This window comes from Ascaphus truei, chromosome 4 (assembly GCF_040206685.1).
Source record: "Ascaphus truei isolate aAscTru1 chromosome 4, aAscTru1.hap1, whole genome shotgun sequence".
Classification (NCBI taxonomy): domain Eukaryota; kingdom Metazoa; phylum Chordata; class Amphibia; order Anura; family Ascaphidae; genus Ascaphus; species Ascaphus truei.
In genome coordinates, this window is record NC_134486.1 from 234,119,214 (window position 1) to 234,146,590 (window position 27,377).

At 44.0% G+C, this 27,377-nt stretch overlaps 1 protein-coding gene across 7 annotated transcripts in view; it reads left to right on the forward strand.

Moving 5' to 3' along the window:
• FAM120B (family with sequence similarity 120 member B) overlaps positions 1-27,377 on the forward strand; it is a 140,481-nt gene that overhangs the window by 19,319 nt on the left and 93,785 nt on the right. For 6 of the 7 annotated variants that reach the window (XM_075597018.1, XM_075597017.1, XM_075597020.1 and 3 more), the window contains exons 2-4: positions 7,350-8,422; positions 17,164-17,344; positions 20,863-20,964. In XM_075597018.1, coding sequence (XP_075453133.1) covers positions 7,382-8,422; positions 17,164-17,344; positions 20,863-20,964 — 1,324 coding nt within the window. In that variant the 5' untranslated portion in view covers positions 7,350-7,381. Of the gene's footprint in view, positions 1-4,915; positions 5,061-7,349; positions 8,423-17,163; positions 17,345-20,862; positions 20,965-27,377 lie in introns of those variants that run through there. The other variant, XM_075597016.1, reaches the window with a different exon arrangement.

Sequence of the window (27,377 nt, forward strand, 5' to 3'; positions counted from 1 at the left end):
AATGAATTAATACAGTACGGCGAATCAAACTAGAAATATGGAGGATGAGTATACTGATCTGTTATGACACTCTCAACATCCATTACTTAATTGATTAATCCACACCCTCATGGAACTCTTATACTTATATTTACCAATTGAAGGACTGCACATTTTTTTGGAACTGTTTCGATTGGGCTTCATCTATTCTACAGTAGGTCCATCAGAGGGTAGATAATAAGAATTGCTATATGGCATTCATTGCAGCTTTTACTATGACGTTTTAAGAAATCTTGTATTTTTATATGTACAGTATGTATTGTTGTGTCAATGTTGCTTATGATTATTTGGGGGCATCCATTTAAGCAGTTTCTAGGTATGTGCAATGCAGCTCTTTCCCTGGACCGTGAGTTTTTTTCAACAATTGGCGAATCTAAGAACAGAGATATAGGGAAATCTCGCTCAAGCTTGAAAGAATGCTGTATGCAAAGGTGTGCGCCACCTGGGAGGTTATCAGAATAACAACAAATTACATGTTGGGAGTACATGAGTGTACTTAGAGAAAAGAAATCCATTGATGGGATATCATAAGTAGGGTTTCCAGATGGCTGGTCCAAAAATACTGGATACAATGGTAAAAAAATGCGACACCCCTCCCCCCCCCATACATATAAAAAATACCCTGACGCCCCCCGAATACATATAAAACATACCCCTAAGCCCACCAAATACATATAAAAAATGCCCCCACCAGCCCAATACATATAAAAAATGCCCCCACCTCCCCAATACATATACAAAATACCCCCATCTCCCCAATCAAATTCAGACTTACCTTGGGGATGGTGTCAGGTCGGGTACGGTGACTGCGGAAGGGCGGAGGGGGGGCCGTTGGCTGCAGAAAGGAGGGGGGCGGTGGCTGCAGAGAGGAGGGTACGGGCGGTGGCTGCAGAGAGGAGGGGAGGGGGCGGTAGCTGCAGAAAGGAGGGGGGCGGTGGCTGCAGAGAGGAGGGGAGGGGGCGGTGGCTGCAGAGAGGAGGGTACGGGCGGTGGCTGCAGAGAGGAGGGGAGGGGGCGGTGGCTGCAAAGAGGAGGGTACGGGCGGTGGCTGCAGAGAGGAGGGGAGGGGGCGCTGGCTGCAGAAAGGAGGGGAGGGGGCGGTGGCTGCAGAGAGGAGGGTACGGGCGGTGGCTGCAGAGAGGAGGGGGCGGTGGCTGCAGAAAGGAGGGGAGGGGGCGGTGGCTGCAGAGAGGAGGGGAGGGGGCGGTGGCTGCAGAGAGGAGGGTACGGGCGGTGGCTGCAGAGAGGAGGGGAGGGGGCGGTGGCTGCAGAAAGGAGGGGAGGGGGCGGTGGCTGCAGAGAGGAGGGGAGGGGGCGGTGGCTGCAGAGAGGAGGGGAGGGGGCGGTGGCTGCAGAGAGGAGGGGAGGGGGCGGTGGCTGCAGAGAGGAGGGGAGGGGGCGGTGGCTGCAAAGAGGAGGGTATGGGCGGTGGCTGCAGAGAGGAGGGGAGGGGGCGGTGGCTGCAGAAAGGAGGGGAGGGGGCGGTGGCTGCAGAGAGGAGGGGAGGGGGCGGTGGCTGCAGAGAGGAGGGGAGGGGGCGGTGGCTGCAGAGAGGAGGGTACGGGTGGTGGCTGCAGAGAGGAGGGGGGGCGGTGGCTGCGGAGGGGAGGGTATAGTGGAGGGGAGGGGATAGTGGATGCAGGGTGGCCGGCGGCCAGTCAGAGCAGTTGCCGCCATGCCCGGCTCTCCCCCGCTGCAGGCTTCTCTCTCCCTGTTTGTCCAACGCCGAGGTGTCTGAGGCTGACGTGCGCCGGGCCTTCCTCTCATGCCTTCACGCACCGGAAGCCCAGCTGACTTCCGACGCTGACGTCAGAGGACCCGGCGCCTGTCAGCCTCAGACACCTCGGCGTTGGACAAACAGGGAGAGAGAAGCCTGCAGCGGGGATAAGCCGGGCATGACAGCAACTGCTCTGACCGGCCGCAGGGCCCCCCGCGGCCACCCTGCGTTCGGAGAGAGATAATACCGGACCCATACATGTCCGGTATTACCTTTCATTTTATACGCAGGGGCAAAATATCGGTCGGTCCAGTTCAAACCCGGACACCTGGCAACCCTAATCATAAGTCGCTGTATATTAGAGCACAAATGTTTGTTTTGCGTCCTGATTTTTTATTTTGACTATGCCAAATAAAATCTAAGTTCTATTCACCAATAATATCTCTTTACTTTGGTAGTAGTGCACATCTGAGGATTTACTTTCTCTAAGTACACACACGTACTATTACTGGCAAATCTATTTGTATTAAATAAATGTACTGTATTCTATTCTGGGGGTTCAGGCGTTCCCCACTCTTATGCTTTTTCTTCTTAGTGTTTTTTGTGTGTGCTATATTTAGAAGTGGGAGTACAGCCAACATTTTTCTGGTCATCTAGAACCCTGCTGCATAAATACCTTGGAGTTGTGCGTGGAACCCGCATTTGATGTTTGTTTGAAATACATTAACGTAGGAGTTAAACTCATAGGCTTCTGGGGGGTTTTCTGCTTTAAAGCAGATTGGCGAATACGCTCAACATAGTCCCGTTCAGTTGAATTTATCTCACATGCTAAGTCATAGCCACCCGGTGAGCCTTTCCCCACAGCACAGGCTTCTCTATTTGTCTTTTAGAGGGATAAGGTCTAAGTGTGAGCGTCATCAAGTAGCCAATTTTAAGCCGTTTGGGCGACTTTATTCTACAGGTCTGAAAATCAGAAAAGAAATGCTTGAACTCAGTGGTTTAGAAGAAATAGTGGTACTTTGACTGAATTCAATACGGTTTCAGGCACCTATTCCATCTGCCTCTTGCTATGGTCGTTTTCAGCTCCACTCCACTAAATTCACAGCATATTGAACAGGGACAAACGTGTTAACCCTCTGGGTATTTGTACCCCTGACTAGTGAAGATATTTTTGAGTTTTTGGTAGTAGCACTACTCAAGCCACGATAAGGATAATAACCTTAATATAAACCTAGTAAAACAATCGTATGCATTTTTTGGCAGAGCCTGTAGATTATATTACTCTCTGTGGTTTAATGCTATTTCCCACGTGTTCCAGATATTTTAATCCGAATACTAAGAAAAAAAATGTATGTAAAGGAATGGTTAAGGTCAAGGGAATATGAAGTGGTATAAATATTTAATTCCCTGTCACTCTTACACAATTCCGAATCCTTTTGCTCACCACCACGTTATAACTATCAGAACATCTACGAACGTTGTTTGTAAACAAGTGCTTCCGCAGCATAGAAGCACGAGAAACGGTGCCTAACACGTCCAACGTTGAAAATAAAAATAACGTTCCTGAATTTGGCATGGCATACACATTTGTTACAAATCTGATATTTTGTTACTGTATAGATTTTTGTAGAACCAGACCTAATTCAGCTCTTATTGCAGTTGTGTTTGCCGGTCTCCAAAGTAATACAACCTTGATGGACCTTCACTTTGGCTCTATGGCTAGGGTTGCCAGGTGTCCGGTATTGAACCGGACTGTCCTGTATTTGGATACTCTGTCCAGTAAAAAATGAGAGGTACTGTAATACTGGACATGTATGTGTCCGGTATTTTCCTCCCTGGACATAGTGACCTGACGTACCTTTCACCATTGAGTCCAGTATTTTTGGAGAAGCCATCTGGCAACCCTATTTATGGCCGGTATTCATCAAGCCACTAATCGGGGTCAGGGTGCAATTGCGGTTTGATATATCCCGGCCTATGTGAGATTGTGGGGTCAAATCCCACCCAAGATGGAAAGAAAGGAGCTCTGGAGGTCCGAACAGCCCGCTCGAAGTGGCTGTGTTGTGTGGTCGCTCCAGTAGCGATCATGTAGCATGAAAATGGTGGTGGGGGGATCAGTCCCGCCTGAGCCCTGGCACTGTAAAAGTTAAGCTGTCTCTGGCGCTGGTCAGTGTTTTTATGCTATAGCACAGCTTAGTAAATATGGCTTGAAAATGTCCTCTGTACATATGTGTGCACTGATACTGCCAACCAGCTATGTTTCTATTCAGCAAGAGTTTGGCCGTGACTTAATGTAATGCTGCTGGGAGAACATGCTGTTTCTGCGGCACGAACTCGAGAAGTCAAACACGCAGAAGACAAAAGAAATGTCACACCCGCTCCCATTAAATATGCAGTGAATTTCTTCACCATCGGGGTGAGAAAGTGTTAAAGAAGTGGGAAGAAGCCAGGGATAAAATGAGCCATTCCCACTGCACTGTAATGAGGGATTGAGATGCACAGAAGAGTGTAATGGTATTTCCCTTTTATCTTTTGTGTGCCATTATTATAATTGTTCGTGAAAGGTTTTTCTTTTGCAGCGTCTCTTATTTAAATCAACTGGAAGTGCGGTTCTTTAAAACTAAGGGTTGTGAGAAAATTAAACGTAATTAATGCACTTTCAAACACTTTTTTTTATTTTTTATTTTTAAACAAAACATTTAATACAGTGTCTGATTAGACACATTAATGATCAGGGTCACAACAAGGGGCATTAAAGCTTATTAAATCTGAGCCAGAAAAGAAATAGCAAAACCATTACTTCTTATAAGTCATTTTTATAGTTGAAAAGGCAAATAAATCAAGCAGGTAATTCTGGAGAGCAACAGCCTAAAAAGACACAAAGATGGTTAAATAGTATAAAAGGGCTTGTTAAAAAAAAACAAAATGAACAAACAAAACCGAAACCTATTTCCTGTGTGTATGCATTTAAATCTCCGAAAATTGTCTAAAATGGTCTGGTTACGGTCGTTCTGGCTAAGATTTGATTGCTTCTTTCACGGAGCTCTGAGTGTGTGCGCTTTCTAAAACTTACACTGATTTGTACTGAGATAAAAAATATTCTTTTCACGGAGACCAGAAAAAATGCTATTCATTTTTTTATTCTATTTTTTTAAATAGGGCAACTCTCACTGTTTTCTGTGGTTTTTCTATTGCATCATCATTCTGCTGGCAAATGTGACGTTTGCTGAATTAATGGCAGAGCATATAAGACTTACCCTTACTTGACATTAGATTGGCCAACACATAAGATGGCTAATAGCAGGTGGGCATGCAGAAAATACATTGATATTTATGTTTCCTGTATTTTTTTTGTTTGCTTTTACTATAAACGACTGGTTATCAACCAGGTAAAAATGTGTGTACTACAAATATTTTAAAGATGTCTGTCTGTCTTTATTGACTTTAGTTTAAATTTTTCGTTCACATATATTTTTGTTGTTATCCAAATGTGTATTATATTGTGTATAATTTGTATAATGTGTATTATATTCTGGAGGCTATTAATCATATGTTGTTATGACAGTGCCACCATACTAGAATGCATCATATCGTCAGCTGTTTAGTTGTGTGAAAGTTCAGCCGCACTCGTAACCAGTAATCACAGAGTCAGGAAAACACTTTACTATTCTACTCTTTTGAAGGAGAATGAGGATGCAGAACATTTCAGGGGTTGCAGAACATTTCAGGGGATGCACAATATTTCAGGGGTTGCAGAACATTTCAGGGGTTGCACAATATTTCAGGGGTCTCAGAACATTTCAGGGGTTGCACAATATTTCAGGGGTCGCAGAACATTTCAGGGGTTGCACAATATTTCAGGGGTTGCACAATATTTCAGGGATTGCCCCCTCCGTCAGGTATAAATAGTGTATAAGTGACTTGTATACACTGCTAAACCCACCATTTACATTTCAAAACCCTCCCCGTCTTTTGGGAAGGACATCACACACAGTACTCATACTGGTCCTCTCATGCATATTCATGGAGTTATGTAGAAGTACCATATAAAAACAAGATGCCTCAAGGAATTGGAACGGCTATTAGAAATTGTGAAGACCCCAATCCATATACAGTCTATTGGCATATATATCGGAATCTAATAGCAAGCATATAAAAACAGATATATTTGTTTTCACTATGTAAATAATGACAACATATACTCAATCATTAGTAATAATAACAGCAGACCGTTTCTGAATTGCATAGAAGAACTGCCCATATCACTCGCAAGAGCAACAATAAAGTTCTTGGACATGTTGTTGTTAGGAGTTGCCCGTTCCAAAGTATGTTAACTCACTTTAATACTGTATATGTATGTATATCTTTATGTAGCGCTATCCAGGTACATAGCGCTTTACAATACATGTGACATAATATTATAACACAATGGGAATAAGCGATTCAGACATAAAATAATAGGGAAAGGAGTGAATGACATTACAATCACCTTTCACCTAGTACATAGCCAGCTAAAGTCTTGAATAAGACTTTTTTTTGTTTTACCAGACCTTTGTTTTAAAGCTTTAATCCGGGCTGATCGCCATCTTTTTGTGTTTTATTTTTACTATAAAAGATCTCTACTTCCCCTTTCCAACGCTGTTTTTGTTTTTAAAATCTCATGCTCATCCGCTCAGAAGATATAGGCGTTTGAAATATTAAATGTTTGGGTGGTTAAAACGGAGCTCTCCCGAAAGACCAGCACAGTTTAAAGGTCACCAAGTTAACTTCAGGAACCAGTGATTTAAGAATGATTGTTAGCACAACTTTTTTTTTTTTTAAAGAGCAGGACATGCTCAGGGGGCAAGATACTAACAGTATGAGTTCAACTCATCTAGGCTTCTGTGGGGACTGCTGCTTTAAATTATCCATCACAATAATTTCATTACGTAGTGCAAATGCTTTCAGAGCACAGTCAAACGCACAATTCTAAGGCCAGGTCCCCGCTGTGCCGGACGCTGCAGGGACAAGAGCCGCCCCACAATGGGGCCTTGCCCACTGCGAGGGGGGGGGGGCGCGCTGTGCCAACAGAAACTCCTGCTCGCAAGAAAATTGAGAGCAAGACTCGTGACGGAGCGCTAAGCCACGCCCCCCGGCGGTTCAGCCAATGAGGGCTAACCTGCGCGGGTGACGCCATGGCCGCACCCCCGTCACGCCCCCCTCCGTCTTTCCCCCTGCAGCTCTCTGCAGACCGGGGAATTCGGCTGCACTCGCCGCCAGCCTCGCAGGCACTGTGGCCGTAGCCTAAGTCACAACTTTCAAATCTAATCTAAATTTATTGTATTAGCAGATGACTTGAAAAGGCCAGCCATAGTTCTTCCCAGATATGATATCGGTAGTGTGCACAGAGTGTTTGAAACCTGGCCTGTCTCTTCGTCATGTGTAGCTCAGTGAATACACACGCAGGGACCTGTGAGTTTTTCAAAGCTCTGTACACCATTTTGTATTGATGAAGAACTTTCTTGATGGTCCATTAAAATGTATTTATGGATAACATTGCGTTGAAAGATAACATTTTCATTTCAATGTTCTATGTTTTCTTTCCTCACCACAGGTTGAGAATTGTTTTAAAGAGGTGCAACAACAATGGGTATCAAAGGACTCCAGGGTTTTGTTCAGAACTCCTGCCCCAATGTTTGCAACATGGTCAACCTCAGACAACTGGCCAGCAGGCACACGTCCTCCTATCCTGGTTGCACTCCTACCATTGTGGTAGATGCAATGGGCTGCCTTCGGAGCTGGTACACGCCAACAGCTTGGGTTCATGGAGGCCAGTGGAAGGAATATCTTTATAGCTTGCAGGCCTTTATCGCAGCCTTCCGGGCAGCTGGAATTCACCTAGTGTTCATCTTTGATGGTGTTATAGAGCAAAAGAAGAGGGCAGAATGGGTGAAACGGCGGCTGCAGAACAACCATGAAGTGTCCAAAATCTTCCAGTTCATCAAGGCTAATAGGCAGCAGCCTGGCAGGAACATGTTCTTCATCCCTTCCGGGCTATCCACTTTTACCCGATTCGCTTTGAAGTCGCTGGGTCAGAAAGTTATCTGTTCACGGGTCGAAGGTGATTATGAGGTGGCTGCGTACGGCCTGCAACACAACTGTCTTGGAATTCTAGGAGAGGACAGCGACTACCTCATCTTCAACACTGTTCCATATTTTTCCATTAACAAGCTCTGTCTACAAAGCCTGGCCACTCGCATGTACTCAAGGGACAACCTTTGTAAAGCCCTGGGCCTCCGTCTTGCCGACCTCCCTCTCCTTGCCTGCCTTCTCGGCAACGACATAGTGCCAGCGCACATGGTGGAAGGCTTTCAACGCAAATGCACAGCAACGTACCGTCCGCACACCGCTGACCACAACAGGAGGACCGCTGACCACAACAGGAGGGCTCACGTTATTTGGGCTGTGGCCACTTTCATCTCAAGAATACCACTGTCACAGCAGAGTGTGAGTGAGGTGGAGAAGATGCTGCCCCAACTGTTTGAGAGGACATTGCTACTCAAGGGAATAGAGTCCTATGTTTTACCGCAGCAAGAGTCGCCCTGGCTTTCACCAGGTACAGAGCTAGGTGCTGCACATGCAAAAGCGATGGAAACCAGTGTGTGTCCTGACAGTGAGATCGTTCAGGTATGTATCCTTCATATGTTTTACAGTATTGTCCCAGATTTTAATTAATTGTGAATATAAATGTGCATACACCTCTGGTACTTCCAGTGTTATCAGTGACATCAGAAATCAAACACTATTGCATACTGACTCCTGTAAAGAAATCAGTAATATTTCTATCACACTTTCATGTCATTTTTCATTACATGTAGAAAATATTTCCGATGTAAAGCTGGATTAAACATAGTACCAGGGGAACTTTAATTAATAGCTGCAAGGGAGCAGTAAGATATCATAGCCATCGCTGAAACATGGTGGGATGAAACTCATGACTGGGCAGTTAACTTAGAGGGTTATTTATTCCCTTTTCGGAAGGATCGAGCAAATAGAAGAGGAGGTGGAGTACAGTATGTTTATATGTTAAACCGGATCTAAAACCTATTATAAGGAACGATGTTTATGAAGGCAGTGAGGAAAATGTAGAGACCTTGTGGATAGAAAGTAGTCTGTAGGGATATGCTATAAACCACCTAATATCTGTGAGATTGAGGAAACCAAAATACTTTTGCAAATGGAGATGGCAGCAAAACCAGCTAACGTTTTCATTATGAGTGATTTTAATTATCCAGACATAGACTGGGGCAATGAGATTAGCATTACAACAACATTACAGGTTTTTAGGGTTGCTAAAAGACAATTACATGACCCAAATTATGGCGGTATCAGGGCATGGGGCACTACGGTTTGGTAATACTGTATTAAACAATGTAGAAGTAATAACAAATATTAAAGTCAGGGAATATTTGGGAAACCGTGATGATATGATCTCATTTGAAATAAATGATCAAAAACCATTTTATACGGATTCAACGAAGACTACATTTTAGAAAGACAAATTTTAATAAACTAAGGAATAATCCACAAGGAATAAATTCGGATGACATTTTTGCAGGAAACAAATGGCCTAGAAGAATGTCTTTAAAACATTGTTAGATAAGTACACTTATTAGTGTGTACTCGTGGGTAATAAATATGAAAGAAACAAGTCTAAACCAATGTTGCTAACTAAACAGGTAAGGGAAGAAATGGAAAGACAGACAGACTCAAATAGCAAATCAAGGAAAAAACAGCCTGCAGCTTTGGACCCAAAAGAAAACGTTGTTTTCTTAAAGATGTGGGGAGATCAGTGTTAAACTGAAAATAGAAGAGACACAATATAGTGCAATATTGGTTGGATGGTATGGTCAGTACAAATGACGAAAAGTCTTTAGAGTGTCCACTCACATGGCCCCAAAGGGTATGAAGGCGTGTGGGTGTTATCCCCTGGTATATGTTTCTTCTCTGTACTTTTGCGTGGTATCCCTCATATAGTTAAATGCTTGAAGATGTTACTTGTATTTCCCCAGGAAAGGAAATAGAGCAATAATGGTGCAGAGCGTAATGAAAAGTATAACTCTTTATCCGACATGTAAAAATGTACCCATTACAATATGTAAGCTCTTTTAAGCGTCTAGTATAAAAGAGGAAATGAAGACTTTATCTCTACGCTCGGAGACAAACTCTCACCGCCGCTGCCCAGATGATCCAGCGCCGTCAGCTGACTGTCAACGCCGGCATCTCATAGAATCTCGCGATACACGTCTCCTTCCTCTGGTTGGTGGCTGATAACTCAACACGTTTCGCTACGTACTTCGTCAGGAATCTTCTGCCATAACACTGAATGAGCTCTCTTAAATACCCTGCTATTGCTGATCAAGTGATGCAAGGTATTGTGTTACAATTAAGGTACTATAATCTGTTGCAACTGCTAGGCATCACAAAAACAAATATCAGGACTTTGCTTCTAAGGCCTGGGACATGGTAAAGCAGACCCCGCTGAGCCACGCTGAGCAGATGCACTTACCCCCTACATCTGCAATCAGCGCGGCTTTAGGAGATGCTTCCGCACGCTTCAGCATGCGTGCGGAGGCTCAGAATATTTTAGCAGACAGGCAGGTTTAAATTTTCGCGCTGAGGGGAGTGGAGGAGCGGTCACGTGACCGCAAACATCCAATGGGAGCGAGGGACTAGCCCCGCCTCCCGCCACGCCTCCGCTCCACTTCCGTCACGCCTTCGCCCCGCCCCAAAGCGCGCTCACTGCCTCGCCTGCCAGGACACAAAAAAGCACCAGATTGAGCAGGCGAGGCAGAGCAGGCGCACGGCTCAGCGTGGCCCGAGGCACCATGCCCGAGGCCTAAGTTGTTGCACCAGTTCTGTAGTAAGGAACATTTGATACATAATCCTTTTGCGGTCTATTTACTTAAGTCTCCTGGCTGCAAAAGTAATGGCAGAAACAGTGCAAAAAACAGAGCCATATTCATCCAAGAAAGGAATCCCGTTGAAAGCAATGGGAGGTTTTCCTGATAAAGCTGGCACAATTCTTTTGCACAGACTTTGCTCAAGTTTTGCAGCCAGGAGACTTGAGTAAATAACCCTGCAGGAGATGTGTGCAGAGGTTTAAACCAGGCGACTGCTATTTGAAAATATATTTGGGCTTTATTTCGCCCCAAAGCTTTAGCAACAAAAATAGAGACTTTTCCTAGCAAAAAAGGCAGCAACAAAAAGAACAGTTTTCAATAGCGGATTAAAGTCTATATGCATCTGTAGACGTCTGTGCAGGTACCGGTGTTCCAATGTATCAAGGACACGCACCTGTGGCTTGCACGGCTCTGCCATCCTTGCCCCAAGTCCAGGGTTCCTGAGGCCAGAGTCCAGCAGCATAACGTACAGGGTTTTCAGTGACCAAAGTCCCTCTGTATCAAGGATTCTCAGGTACAGACAGTGTGTCCTGATGTCCCTCTGTATCAAGGACACGTTCATGTGGTCTGTACGCCCTGGTGCCCCTAGGTAGCAAGGACACATACATGCGGTCTGCACGCCCTGGTGTCCCTCTGTATCAAGGACATGTACATGGGGTCTGCACACCCTGGTGTCCCTAGGTAGCAAGGACACGTACATGGGGTCTGCACACCCTGGTGTCCCTAGGTAGCAAGGACACGTACATGCGGTCTGCACGCCCTGGTGTCCCTCTGTATCAAGGACACGTACATGCGGTCCGCATGCCCTGGTGTCTCTAGGTAGCAAGGACACGTACATGCGGTCTGCACGCCCTGGTGTCCCTAGGTAGCAAGGACACGTACATGCGGTCTGCACGCCCTGGTGCCCCTAGGTAGCAAGGACACGTACATGCGGTCTGTACGCCCTGGTGTCCCTAGGTAGCAAGGACACGTACATGCGGTCCGCACGCCCTGGTGCCCCTAGGTAGCAAGGACACGTACATGCGGTCTGCACGCCCTGGTGTCCCTAGGTAGCAAGGACACGTACATGCGGTCTGTACGCCCTGGTGCTCCTAGGTAGGAAGGGCACGTACATGCGGTCTGCACGCCCTGGTGTCCCTAGGTAGCAAGGACACGTACATGCGGTCCGCACGCCCTGGTGTCCCTCTGTATCAAGGACACGTACATGCGGTCCGCACGCCCTGGTGTCCCTAGGTAGCAAGGACACGTACATGCGGTCCGCACGCCCTGGTGTCCCTCTGTATCAAGGACACGTACATGCGGTCCGCACGCCCTGGTGTCCCTCTGTATCAAGGATACGTACATGCGGTCTGTACGCCCTGGTGTCCCTCTGTATCAAGGACACGTACATGCGGTCTGCACGCCCTGGTGTCTCTAGGTAGCAAGGACACGTACATGCGGTCTGCACGTCCTGGTGTCTCTATGTATCAAGGACACGTACATGCGGTCTGGACGCAGACCAGGGGAGAGATGAAAAATTTCCTTTCCTGCCATTGCGACATTCAGGTTTGTTCTTTAGAGCTATTGGGTGTCAGGGCTACTATTTGTTGGTAACAGGCTCGCCCCTGGTACAAACCCCCGTTGAGTTTAAATTGTAGAAAAGGTTGTAATATGCCTTTAAAAAAAATAGAAATATTATCTACTACTTTGAAAAAAGTTTGACCTCAATTTGAATGACTATATTTAGGGGGTAATTATATAAACTCTGAAGCAAACGCTTCGGTCGTTTTTGAGGATGAAAATTAACATTGAAGTCAATGAGGATTTTCGGCCAAAAACGGTTAAAGCGGCGGCCTTGGAGTTGACCCCTCAGTCTCAGAGGTCTGAATCCCTTAGGCTAAGGCCCCGCTCCCAGAGTCAGCGCACCCGCACTGCTGACAGGCGGTGCGCTGAGATACACAGACCGTGATATGCGGTCTGTAGGGAGCGGGAGCCGGAGCGGGAGGTGGGCGGGTGGTGAGCGGTTTGACAGGGAGGGGGGGCGTGGCTTGAGCGGAGGGACCCGCTACTCTCCCCCCCCTCCCTCCACGGACTCGGGCTGGAGCTGGAAAGTAAGTTTAAACACACACACGCAGGCACTCATTCATACACACACACACACACGCGCACACACACACACAGGCAGGCACTCACGCACTCATACACACACACGCGCGCACACACAGGCAGGCACTCACGCACTCATACACAGGCAGGCACTCACGCACTCATACACACACACACACACACACAGACAGAGGCAGGCACTCACGCACTCACGCACTCGGGCACACACATACACACACAGACAGGCACACACACAGAGAAAGGCACTCACCTGCTTTCACTCCACACTCCTCCCCGCTCCCCGAAGCCTCTCCTCCTCCCGAAGCCTCCCCTCCCCATTGGCTCACAGCCACACACGTCACGCGTCAAAGCTAGAAAACACCATTCTCTGGTGTCTCCAGCGGCTGACGCGCGACAGCGTGTAGTCAGCTGTGCCGCCAGTGGGGACCGGGACCGGCTCGCGAGGATTCCCCTGCTGGTGGGGAACTCGCTACATTGCCGCCCGCGCCAACGAGCGCAGCGGGACCGAGGCCTTACTGTTGGGTATGAACTGTTGCTGCTCTGCCTGATTAAGAATAGATTTCTTGTTAGCAGTCTGGTGGAATACTGAAGAACGCCAACAGCTTCAGTCTCCCACCTCCTTAATGTGAAGCATTTTGTCTCTGGTTTCTAGTGCTTCGGGGGTTGCGCCTTCTAGTTGTTTTGCAGATGACTATTGGCTTGAGATGGCCACCGCTTTCCCTGTGTCAGATGGAGTTAGTGCGGCCTAACTGTTTTGACAACCATCTGAACCATACTTACCCTGTGCACTGTGTTTAAGTGTGTTCAGTATTTCTGTTTAATAACAAAACATATGTTTCTTTTTGCCTCAGAAGCAACCAACTTACTGCAATCACTTCTAGTGGCTCCAGTAACATATACAAGCAATATATTCCCATAATCATTTAGATGTGTATGTATAAGGGTTCTTGTGAGACCTCCTGGCATCTTGCAATTTGTCGTGTCTGAAAGGAGATAAAACTTTGCAGCGTTAGAAACGTCAGTCATGTTTTTACACGTATGACAGCCTTTTTGGATTAATATGGATAGAGAAGTAATGGTGGGGGAATAAAGGAAGGATAAGGGTGGACAAAGTTATATTGTACTTTGAAATGCCACTCTATTATCCTGCAGTAACCCAAAGGGCTACATCTGCAAAGCATAGTGGCGAAGCAAGAGAGTGAAACAAATTACCTGCTGCACACAGAAAGTGTGACGTTGAGGTGCAAGCCCTACATAAAAAGGGATTTGTTAAACACACAACCTGTAAGGGTGGGGAGAGATTTCGTAATCCACATCCCCCGTGCGGCGGAGTACTTGGAATGAGCCTTTCCATTTGCTAGGAGTTTACTTTCACAACTATGAAGAGAGCTCTTTTCAGAATCTTTCATTTTCCGTATCGTACTCTTTTTAGAGTACGGTTAAACATTTCTACAAATCTGTCAGTCTGTTGATGGTAGACCGATGTCAGAACTGACTTGACCTCTAGTAACTTTAAGACATGCTGCATTAATTTAGCCTTAAAATTTGTCCTTTGGTCTGTTAACATTACCTGGGGAAGTCCGACATGGGAGAACAGCTCCAATAACTGGCTGGCTACCTGCATAGCAGTTGCTGTCCTCAGAGGGAACGCCTCACGGTATCTTGTGGTATAGTTGGCTATCACCAGAATAAACCTTTATCCCATCGCAGAGTGTTCTAGGGATCTAGAGGTCCTACCAGATCTACCCCCATTCTCTCAATGGGGACTGAGACCAAGTTTATAGGAACTAACTGGGCAGGTTTATGTCCCATGTGGATGGTTAACTTCCATTCAGGACATGCCACATCTAATTTGGCGATATCATTATGCATCCCCGGAAAATAGAACGAAATTCGGTCCCTGGTTTTGTCTCTACCAAGGTGACCACCCAAGGGATAGTGCACACAGCTTTAACAAACACCTTAGGGATCAAAATTTGCAGGGTCATTTAACAATTCCATATGAGGGAACACCATTACACCTTATACATTCAATACAATGTCATTGATTGTAGCCACTTTCTCATACTATCTAACAAGGAACGGGTCTTCCCTCTGCCTCTGGCGGAGATCAGGAAGAAACAAATTAGGTAAATCTCCAGGCTCTGTCTCTCCCTCCTTCCGGCCATTCTTAGTCCTGTATGTCACAGCGTCTCTGTCTGCGAGATATCAGAACCTGGTGTCTATGGGGGAATAGCTCATCAGAAAAGGGGAAGAATTCCCCGGGCTTCTCCTGGGACGAAGACAGTTAGCTGGGAAAGTAGGGCCAGTCTCGGCCAAGCAAGACTCGGGCAGACAGCCAAGGAGTGACTCCTACTTGTAACCTGGCCACCGACCCTTTACCTATAGCAGAATGTTGACCGTTGGGTACCATTTTGTATTGCCATGTATACATTATACATTCTATGCTCTACAGGGAGTCATAGGAAAGCATTTCAGGTGGTAGAAGATCCCAGTGACCAGGGTTTTTCCAGAGCCAGAATCCACAAGAGCCTGGACAAATTTACAACCAAACAGGACTGAAAATAGCCACAGCTTGGAGTTTTCTCTGAGAGAGGCTGTGACAATGGTCTTGCCAAAGGAGCAATTAATCTGTGGACTCTCCATAGGACGATATCCATACTTCCTAGAGGAGGAACACAGAGACGGCTCTCTCAAAGTTGGTCGCCTCAGCTGGACGGGAGACTGGAGACCAGGACCTGGCTGGGTTTTGTGTGTGACGTCCTCTGAAGTTCCTCTCTTTTGGCGATGAGCCAACCATGAGGAGTAGTCTCAACAGGCCCCAGGGTCAGGACCTCTCTGTTGTTGGAATTTGTTCCCTTCGTGGGGCTTGGTAGTCCCGAGCAGATGGGTTGTAGTGCTCATGCCGGTGTGGACTCCAGTTTATAGTCCATTGCCTGGTCTGCAGGAAGGCTCTGATATGCGGCCTGGGTTTCTCCTATAGGAGAGGGGCCAACGTGTTTGCCCTGCGATCCAGTGCCAGTCTTGGGGAACAGGGACCCTTTTAAAGGTTAAAATTAAACCTCTGGGTTCTCTGAAAGCTCCATTTTCCTCAAGAGTTCTGGTGGGCTGTGCAGAAGTTCTGGTCTGACAGACGAGGGTACCGTGACCGCAGTTGAGCCAGCTTTTCATCCTGCGCTGCCTCATGCTGTGTTTGGTTCTGGGCTTGCTGCTCCAAGTGCTGCAGAAGTACAGTAGAGCATTTTGCTTTGCCTGCTCGTGTATTAGAAGTTTGTTTTGTTTGTTTTGCTTGGCCTGCTTATGTAGTAATAGTCTGTTTTGCTTGGCTTTCGATGCACTGGACAGGACAGAATCCCACTTCTAGCACCATATGTTGCAGTAAGGCTGCGAAGACACGTGGGAGGTCTGAGTATAGGCTTTTATTCAGCCTCCAAATGAGGAACACAAAATAGCTTACATTCAGCATATCAGTATAAACATAAATGAGCTTCTATTCAGCAGGTTAGAACAGTCCATTCAAACAGTCCCGAACAGGGCTCTGCCCTTTTCCAGCAAGGCTCAGTCCTTAGTGCCGCTAGGGCTATGCCCTACGTAGGGTAAACAGTCTTGTAGGCAAAAGGGAGGTTTTACAGTCTAGCAGTCTCACAGAGACTACACTTAAAGAGCCATATGAAAACAGACCTTCCAGCCTTTCCTCCTCAAAGCTTAGCGAGTGTGTGTTCTCGCTCACACATGAACCCAAACCGAGAAGAGAGTTAGCTTTTTATACCCCCTAACGGTATAGTACAGACTAACTCGGCCTGCTCTCATGTTGGGACTTTAACCAGGTCACTGCTGGGTTCAGCAGCTTAAACATAGGTTTTGTACCTATACAGGGACTCCACCCTGTCACAAAGCCCCAAACTTTAATTGAATGGGCGTTTCCTTGCATTCGTGTCTGATTGGCACTTACACACTTTCGTTTTTTTGCAGGATACTGATGATATTATTATTATTATTTTAAACGTTCTTTATTTTTATTTGTTTTGCTACCTTGATTTCAGGTGAAACAAAATTGAAACGTTCAATCAACCCTGTGAACATTTTCAGCGTGGTTGAGTTAGGCGAGGAGTTGTCATGACATGAATACTGTAATTTTCAGCATTTCTTACTGCCATTTTTTCTACATTTGTGCACAATCTGGGTTGGCATTTACCTGATCTTATTTAAGAAACCTGGGTGAAAGGTATCAAACTTTAAAAAAAAAAAAAATAGAGAGATAAGAAAACATCTCCCCACCTGTGTTTATATTTTTGCTGGAGGGGTCCATCACTGCATCGCTCTGTGTCATTCATAATAATATTCTGCTGCTTTCAACAGATTGCCGTGGATCAACACGCCCAGGGAGATAACTCCATGATATGCAACGTCTTGTGCCTGGGAGAGACTGAAAGCAGTAACACACTGGAAGACGAAAGCGACTTGAAGATTCCTGGACAAGCTCTGATCTATAGACCTGCCCGTCAGCATATTTACGCAGTCCTGCTTGGCACCGGGACGGGTAAGATTGAGTTCTGTAGCATAATCTTCAGAAGGTAAAAATCTGCTTTGCTAAAGTAAAGGTAAATAGAGTTTAATAGCACATGTAATGAAGCATATGGGTAGCGTATGGTGGATACAACACATTTCATATGCATTAACCATGACCCCTTGCAGACACACTTCCCATAACTCCCTCCATCTAGTGTAGGTTATAGTATGATGTAGTATGGTTGTTTACAACACGACGTGTACTTTAGTCGGCACTCTTATATTCTTGTTATCTTTTCTTATTACTGCTTACATCCAATAGTCTGTGCACAGAAATCCAAGGCACTCCTGGCGTAACGTGGCAAGGAGTACACAAGACTTAGAAATAAACATAGAAAGTAGGGGGTTCCACTCCCAAAGATCACATCGGTATATTGGGAGTAGGGAATATCACATGCTTTTTTAATTAGCTATTTGTATTTGTAGGTTAGGATGGCTTTTGTTGAGGAGAATCCTAACAGGAGAATCCTCAGATACCATCTATTTCATTCATGTTGGTCATGTTAGGGTAGAAGAACCTTTTTTGAGGTGGACTACTACTGTATGTCAACTAGAAAACTTCAACATATCAGCTAAAGGTTTCCTTCCACTGGTGTGTTTGCAAATGAGTTTTAGGGGGACATTTTATATGCACCAAAGAGGCCAATCAAATCAATGGGGAATTGTGTCCGAAAAGGCACGATCAGCTGCTTCAATTTATATAGAATAAGCCCCTTAGTGCCTATTCTATATACGCCAAAGCGGGCTTTCAGGTGTTTTTTGGACAAAGAACCCTATTGAAGTCGATGGTGATTTTCAGTCGAAAAGGTCCAGGAGAGTCGCTTCACTGTACGTAGAATTACCCCCTTAAAGAGGCCCAGAGCGGAAATAATAGTTTATTTATTCTTCATTGGAAGGCACATTTCTTTAGGCTTACATCAACACTGTTTTTATTATCTCTGCGGAAATGGTGCACGCTGCACACTGTGTATAAAAGCGACTATTGAATTGTTAAATAAACCTTCCTGACACAGAAATATCCTTTCTTTCAACAGTTATACACAGGCATTAATAAGGTACAGTATATGTTAAAGGCATTCTCTACACCCCAGGCTATGGTTTTTAGACAGAAGTGATGGTAGACAAAGGAGTATTGTCATGCAGTTTTTTTTCTTCTTCAATACAGTGTCTTGATGTTTCAGTGAGTGAAGTGAGTGAATAACACGTTATTTTTTTAGTAGTAACTAGATATGTTTTTCTATTTTCGCGCTCTCAACAAATATCTGATTTCTAAGTTGATTCAATATACACTGAAACAGCACTGCGATCATCTGAAGAATGCCATTGACTTGAACTTTGATGTGCTATACTGTAGGTCATTCAAATGTGGGATACGTTTATTGTTTCCCATCAAGCGTACCTCTACGTCTAAGCATTGTAACGGACTATTATCCTCTTTGCCCAATTTAGTCCATGACGCCTGTTGTGCCAAATTGAACACTACTGTAGCTTTGAGGATGGATGTAAATACCTGTTTATAAATCCTGATTATTATGGGGCGTTTCCGTGACTTGGTCCTGGTTGATGGCCAGGACCTTGCATAGCGATGATCAACTGCAAGTTACCACATCTACATTTAGGGCTAGAGCCACAAAGCGCGCTTAAATCTCTCATAACGTCACCTTACCTAAATCCCGAACGGGCGTTATTTTCCCTGGGATTAACGCCTATCCACAAGCTAATTATATGCAAAAACAAAGGCCGTTCTATATCTTATTAGCGGAGCCTTCACGCCACTTTATTGTAGCATAACCTTGCATTATCTCCCAGTAACGTGACGATAAGTATGCCTGGGTGTTACTCTTATCTAGAAATAGGTGTTTAACTAAAGTCGTGAAAGAGAGGAGAGGCCAATAACGCTGGAAATAACACTATGCTAGTTAACTCATTCCTAACATTTCAGAAGTTGGACAGTAGTAACTCCAGGTTTCAGTGTGACCTAACTAACGTAACCTTCACACACTTACGTGGACATGCAATATTATTGTAACGCCTCATTTGCATATAAATTTATCACCAACAGCCATTATAATAATAATAATATTAATAATGCTTTGCGTTCGTGGCCTTTGAAGATACACGGTTAGGCTTAAAGTGATGCTAACTTAGGTCAACATCACATTAGTGACTTAACGCAACTTTGTGGATCTGAGCCGTAGTCTGCGATTTCAAGTTCAGCGTAGGTTGTCAACCGAGTCCAACCTTGTGTAAATTCTAACTGGGAGAGAATCTCTTCCTATATGTGTAGTTATATTGAGCCTCAGAACGCAAACAAAAGAAAACCGTGAAACATTTGCCTATTATATCTCATAAAATGAAAAAAAAAATCCCTTTATGACTCTATTAGCAGATCTTAGATTTCTCGCTGGATTAACATCCTCTCTATGTTTAACTTATTTGGCATATCCCCGTATAGCTTTCCTTTCTAAAAAGATGTCTAATATTTTGTAACGCCCAGTGGTTGCATGGAAGAGCCTTCCAACCCAGCAATTGCAAGAGGCAGAGATAAAGTAACTAGGCACCACGCGAGCCAAATGTCCTTTATATAACGCCCACTTCTGACTCTGTGTGGTTATTACTGCATCCAACTTAAGCAGTTGCTTAAGTAAATATTAGTGATCCACATGTTCTCCTCAGACTATAGTCAGATGTGTATCCATTACCAATTTGCCTCAGGTCATCCTATTTCATGTTGAATAAGTCCCATGAATGTAACGTTCATTGAACTTCATTTAACAAACCGTGGGAAGATTTGTTTGTGTTTGGATCAAAAACCTCAATGGGATGTGTTCAGTTTTGATGTTTTTTTAAATTCAACTAGTCATTTATTGGCTTGCATTACAGTGGAAGTATATTAAAGGAGCAGTGCAATTTACTAAGTCGCACTAAAGTACTGAAAGTGCGACACATTGGAAGCCATCAGCTGTTCATTCTCTATCATTTGAATGGTTGTTTTATAATGTGAGATAAGTTTATTAGCATTGCAAATGTAAGCCCGCAGGCTCTACTGGGAAAAGCTGAAAACCAAATATCACCGAATGTACTATACAAACAGCTTTTGTCAAGAGCTAGTTAAGAGCTCTCATACCTAACGGAGCAAACAATGCAGCAAAAAATCCAAAGTAGCAGTGATCGGGGCTGATTTGTTAAATAGTTTTTACAAATGTAACATGGCCACCATTTTTAATATTTCATAAAAACAGAAATGACCAAGAGGAAAAGGAAACGTTTTTTTTTTTTTTTTTTTTTGAGACCGGCAGCTTGTCACTTCCTCTTTAAACAAGTTAATGAATATATTTTAAAATACATTTCCAGTAGAGCTAAATTAATATTGTAAAATATATCCTAATACTCAAACGTGGGATCGTTTGACCACTTTCCCACGTTCAATTTCTATCTGGTAATCGCTTTTGGTTTAAAACGGCAATCATCTATTTTTCTGTTCGTTAGGCTCCCCTGACACGTGTCCTGTGGTTAAGGAGTGGTTTGTCTATCCCGGCAATCGGCTACAAGAACCAGACATAGTACAAGCAGTTCCACTCTCTATACCAGGTAAGTTTGCGCAAATCTTATTAAGTTGGGAGTTCTGAAACCAAAAACAGACGGTCTATCTTTGAGAACACCTTGAAACTAAAGTACATGCATACCCCGGTTTAAGGACACTCACTTTAAGTACACTCGCGAGTAACGACATATCGCCCAATAAGCAAACAGCAGCTCACGCATGCGCCTGTCAGCACATCCTGAACAGCAATACCAGCTCCCTACCTTTACCGAAGCTGTGCACAAGCGGGGAGACTATAGAGCCTGTTACAAATGCGTTATTTACATCAGTTATGCACGTATATGACGATTGCAGTACAGTACATGCATCGATAAGTGGGGAAAAAGGTAGTGCTTCACTTTAAGTTCATTTTCACTTTACATACATGCTCCGGTACCATCGCGTTAATGCGGGGTATGCCTGTAATTATGTGCTGTTTAGTGGCTGGCAAATGAGAAAGCGTCAATCCAAGAAATATCCTACATGTGTGGTTAAAAAAAAAAAAATCCGTTCTGTTGAATTAGATAATACTTTCTACAGTTATTTTTTTATTATTATTCAACTTTTATTGCAATTTTTAATAAACAAAGCATCTTTTGATTTCTACAGCAGGTTTTAGCCCACTTCCCCAGCAGTGCAAGATCTAAGTAACACTTTCCTGTTTGTGATAATTTGTTGCCAATATTCCCAGCAGTTTGAGCTGGAAACTGTAACAATAGATAATGTTACCTTAGTAATATCAGGATACATTGTAGCTGCGGCGTTATACTGACTGAAGAATAGATTTGAACTGAAAGGCGGCCATTTAGTGAACCCTGGGAAGCAGGATCTTTGCTGATCGATCATCGGACAACAAATTGATCAGCAGCTTAGATAATTCACTTTCAATAAAGGTAATTAAAAGCTGCAAAGGTTTGGACTGTCGCTTTAAAAACAGAAGCAAATTTGCAAAAATCCTTGAGTGACTCCGTGAAGCAGTCCAAATAGCTTTGCCCCACTTCTTAAGAAATGTTGATTAAAATCAGGTACAATGCCACACTTTTCTTTATCCATTTCGGCCAAAAAAAAACCAAATGTTTACATTTGGGTTGCCATATTTGTTTCATGATGTGAGGTGTTGACAGTGAAGGACCTCAGCTCAGGTGTAAATAAGCCGCATAGTGTGGGGAACGGCCGTCACACTCTTCAGTGACTGTATCTTCATTATGGGATGTATAAATAAATGTCACTACAGTGCACAGTGACCTTTTGAACATAAGCTGATCTTAGCTGTAGAATTGTGATGGAGCCAGATTTAATATAACTATCTGGACAGTCTGTATATTAAATTCAGGGTTTATTGGTATGAGTTGAGTTTATTGGTATGAGTTGGTAGAGGTGCTCAACTCCAGTCCCCAGGCCCCCTCGCCCCCAACAGGTCAGGTTTTCAGGATAGCCCTGCTTCGGCACAGGTGGCTCAATCCATCCCTTCAGTCTTCGACTGAGCCTCTGATTGGCCACCTGTGCTAAAGCTGGGATATCCAGAAAACCTGACCTGTCGGGGGGTCTTGAGGACTGAAGTTGAGCACCCCTGCTGTAGAACCCCAACCTTTGGTGAATGAAGAGGCCATTCCTGAAGGTGCACTATTGAGCAGCCTGTGATTTGCATGCACTGTAAATCCTGACACTGCATTTCTACAATACCAGCCCTGCAAGCAGTGTACTCATCTGCAAGATCAAGTGTCCTGTCTGTATGAGTATTTCTTCATATTTGCAGATATAATGCTCCTCGTCTTTTCTTTCTGTGGCTCTCTGCAAGGAGGAAAATGCTGTAGACATGATCTACAGATCCAGTTACAAACATTGTGAAGAATCCTTTCGGGTCACTTTAATGTGATGGACAATTAGGGAATGTTAATATCTCCCAAATTAAAAACTGGAGTGAATTGTATATATGACGGAATGTCATATGGACCTGTGGTGACGCGATTGTCACAAACAAAATTAGCAGTGCAATCTAAAGAACTCCAGTCGTATGTGGGAATATAACCAGGCCTTTATAGCTCTGATACTGACACACTGACACTTTCCCGTTACTATATTGTTTATGTTCCCATCTTCAGTTAAATGACTTGGGATTAGTCATTTTCCCCTATAATGTAATTCACATAAAAACATACTGATGTTCCTTCCATCAATAAGAATAAGGCATTCATATATAGTATATACAGTATAGGCAGTGCAGGAAACACGGCATTTAGTAGAATGTACAATAATGATGAATCCCTGCCCTCATGCTGTCTGGCGTATCTGCACCTCACCTGGGCTTCCACTTCTAATTCGTTACCTTGAGCTGGTGACGTGCCAGGCTGCTTCCAAGATGAAGAGTTGCCCAGTGCAATAGATAGACCCCAATGACTGCAGTGTAGTAAGAGGGGTTCCAAGACTTGGTGTAAGATTGTGATCAGCAACTTGTTGGCTGTTCTTGAAAAATAATGAGCTGACGTCGCCACAAAGCAGCTACTCGGCACGACAAAGCCATTTTGTTCACTGATTAGAACTGTAATGAGAAGCAACTTCTTTGACTCAAGAGGAACAAGACTATGGCGTGTTTTTGCCGACTTTGTTGCGTATTTCACTAGAACTTGTATTTTCCGTTAGTTTAAGGAATAATCTGAGCCGTTCCCCCGTTCGAGGACCAGAATACTTGAAATTGAGTGTTTATATGTGGAGCGCTAGAAAATCTATAAAAACAGATGTAGTTTCATCGACAAAAGTAGTGAGATTGTTTTTTTAATATTTTATATAAAACGGATGTACAAACATTATCCTTTGACCGTTGTGTACTGTGTTAGGTTTGTGCCACTGTTCTACTGCCCTGATGCAGCGGCGTGTCATGCTGGAGAAGTCACGTGGGGTCATGTTCACTAAGCAGTGCTATTCCATGCCTTATAGCCCATTCTAGTGACTGGACCATAATAGCAGTTGACATGCTTTGTAACAATGGCCTTATATGTCTCTAGTCTATACCATAGATCGTAAGCTATTTGTGTGAGGAATCAAATTCTGTGTCCAGAACAACATACATTTTCTGCTCTACGTGAAATAGACAGCATTGCTTTTTTATCATCATCATTATTATTATTATTATTATCCAGACCAGTGAGGGTTGAATGCACTACACCAGGGGGGGCGCAAAAAAATGGGGGTGGGGGGTGCTGCGCTTTCAGAGGCCCCTGTGCTCTTCCCCACAACACTTAAATAAAATTGTGGGAGAGAGCGAGGCCTCTTAAATGCGGGGTCAGTTTGCTAGCTGGTATAGCGTTCTATTGTCAGGGAAGCAGTTGAATAAGGTGACACACTTTGGCCTAACATTCTATGGAATGTTTGTATACTCTTCTGTCACTCTCTCCCTCTGCCCTTTCTGCTACTCAGGGGCCTGCAAGACTTCACAGAACAATGCATAGCGTGAACGGCTAGCAATAAAGGGGTTCAAACGGAACAAAAAAAACCACAGAACATTTAATTCATTATGTGATTTGGACTTTGGGAATTAAGAGTGATACAAGAAGTTTTACACGTGTTCCATTCTGACAACTTTCTACAATATAATCAGTAATGCTTAAGCCTAATAATGCAACATTGTATACTATGATTGTTCATGATTCTTATGTATTGAAATGTTTTAATTACTCTTTCTGTCCCCTCTATTGTAACATTTTGGTTTCTGACTGGGGTAAAGAGGGTTGGTGTGTGTGTGTGTGTGTGTTATATGATTAACTCCCTCTTGCCTGCTCTCTGGCGGCTTGACAGCGTGGCATCAAATGGTAATGCTTTGCCATGGCAACGCGACGTCAAATGACGCCGCCGATGCCGGAGGGAAGGTAAGAGGGGGGGGGGGGTGGGAGGCGAGCAGAGGGGGAGAGCAGGCGGGGGGTGCAAAGAAAATGTTTGCGCAGTCCTGCACTACACCATAACCACAGTATAATTCTTCCCTCTCTGACACACTGTTGCCAGTCAAATGAAGGTAATTACCTAAGTGGAATGTGTCTGTTTCGCAGGAGAGTGATGTTGGTTAAGTGATTTAAAATAATTATTTAGTCTATCTGCCTGGACTAGTATTCTGACCCGCAACACTAATCCCATAAAAGTAGTACAGAAGCATGCGCAGGTGTGTATTTAATCACTGTGGTAAACAAAGGCCTCTCAGTTTAACCTTGCTGTTTATTTTATCCTTGCACGGGGTGTAGGAAGTGGACAGAATCTGCCTTTTATACTATTGACACACACACAGCTTTATCACGGTTCATTTGTAGATCCCGACAAAAGAAAGCTCACTGCATTTTATTCGACTCAAATCATAGCGTCATAAATTATAGTTGGTGAAGACCCAAGAGTACAGAGAGGTTTGGAGCTACGAAGCCAAAATTATGGTATATCAATGGTATTATCCTAAATAGGATGACTCCATTTTATATTGTCCAAAGCGACTGATCGCCAAAACCCCTTATTGAAGTTGTGCGCATTTTTGGCCAATTAACAATAAGAAAAAGGCCCACACTGATGAAAAATTAGATATATCCCATAATAATATGTGCGTTTCTGAATACTTAATGCCTTCTATAGGCTTAAGTAGCAAAGTGATGCTTGAGTGCGCAGGCTCTTAATACATTTAGGATATAAGTCGCTGGTTGTGCATGCCTCTATTAGCATCAATTTAACAGCAAAAACATCGGTTTTTTTGCCCTGCTTTAGTATGCTGTGAATCGCTTTCCCTTTGCTCAGAAGATTTACGCTCTGTTTATTTAGATGGGGCACAGATCTTTCCTATCGTGGAGAAGACTGCTTCACAACATATTGATTGGATGCGTTAAAACCTTCAAGGTTACTTTTTTTCCCCCCAAGCATGTCATGTGTCTGTAGATAATCGACATGCTGGACTGAAAAAAGATATCACATCCTGCAAAGAATCCAGCGCCTCTCCCATCTGTAATTCAATAATAATAAAAGGGAGCTGTTCATTTGTCTCCTCCTTTCCTTTGCCGGAGGGTACAGATGTAGCAGACGTTTTTGCACCCGCTATAGCACGATAACCCATTACCGCTGGTGTGTTTTAATGCACTACTGTGCGATTTGCAATGCAAATAGAAATAGAGCAGTCATGCCCCAAATAGTGCAATTTTTCAAACTAATAGCACTATGGATAACAAGTGCAAAGATACACCCTTTCCTCTTTCGCTCTACTTCTAAAACTCTGACTCAGGCCCTCATTCTCTCCCATCTCGACTATTGTAACCTCCTGCTGTCTGTCCTTCCTGCCTCTCACTTGTTTCCCCTACAATCTATCCCAAGCGCTGCTGCCAGAATCACTCTACTCTTTCCTAAATCTGTCTCAGCGTCTCCCCTGCTGAAATCCCTCTCCTGGCTTCCTATTAAATCCTGTATTACTTACAAAGTTCGCCTTTGTTCTTTTAAGGCTCTTCTGCTCCTCCTTAGATCTCAGCCCTAATTTCTCGCTATACACCTGCTTGACTCCTGCGTTCTGCTCAAGGATGTCTTCTGTCTACCCCATCTGTATCTAACACCCTCTCCAACCTAAAACCTTTCTCACTTACTGCCCTTCCCATCAACATCCAATGTAGCACCATCTCTCTCCACCTTTAAGACCCATCTTAAAACACACCTCTTTAACAAAGTATATCGGTAGCTCCGGTGGCTGATACTATACATCTGACCTTGGCCCCTTGCAACGCTCTTACCGGAACAGCCTACAACTGTGTCTGTACATTCTCTCAACTTACCACTTCAATTGTAAGCTTTTCGGGGCAGGGGACTCCTTTTCCTAATGTTACTTTTAAGTCCTAAGTACTTACTCACATTGTGTTATATTATTATGTCACATGTATCACTGCTACATGGATGGCGCTATAAAAATATACATACATACATAACGCCTGTCACATCTGCGGATAGCGTAGACAGAGCGTACATTCCACCACGTACGTAGCTGCCTTTGAAGTGTACTTGTAAATCTCTTTGGAATTGAAAGGCACTGTGTAAATACATATTTATTCATATTATTGGGGATGGATTAGTGCTTCAATCATTTATCATTATTAGTATACCTACATGAGACACCCTCTAAGCTTTATAGGGGGATGTCTAAGCATTAGTCCTTCATAGTAAGACCAAAAACAAACTGAAAAAGATTATTGAGTTTATCTTATTTATCGGCTTTTAACAACAACACGCTTACTTTACTTCTCTCGATTTATAAACCTTTCGTTAAAGTTCCCAAAAGAGATATGTGTTGGAATGATAAAATAAAAATAACGTTTGTATCAGGTGTAGAGAGTTGTGCATTTTAGTACTTTGCCGTATGTGATGTTCACATTAACTGGTTTCTAATTTAACTAATCATGAATAGGAAATAATACGTTTA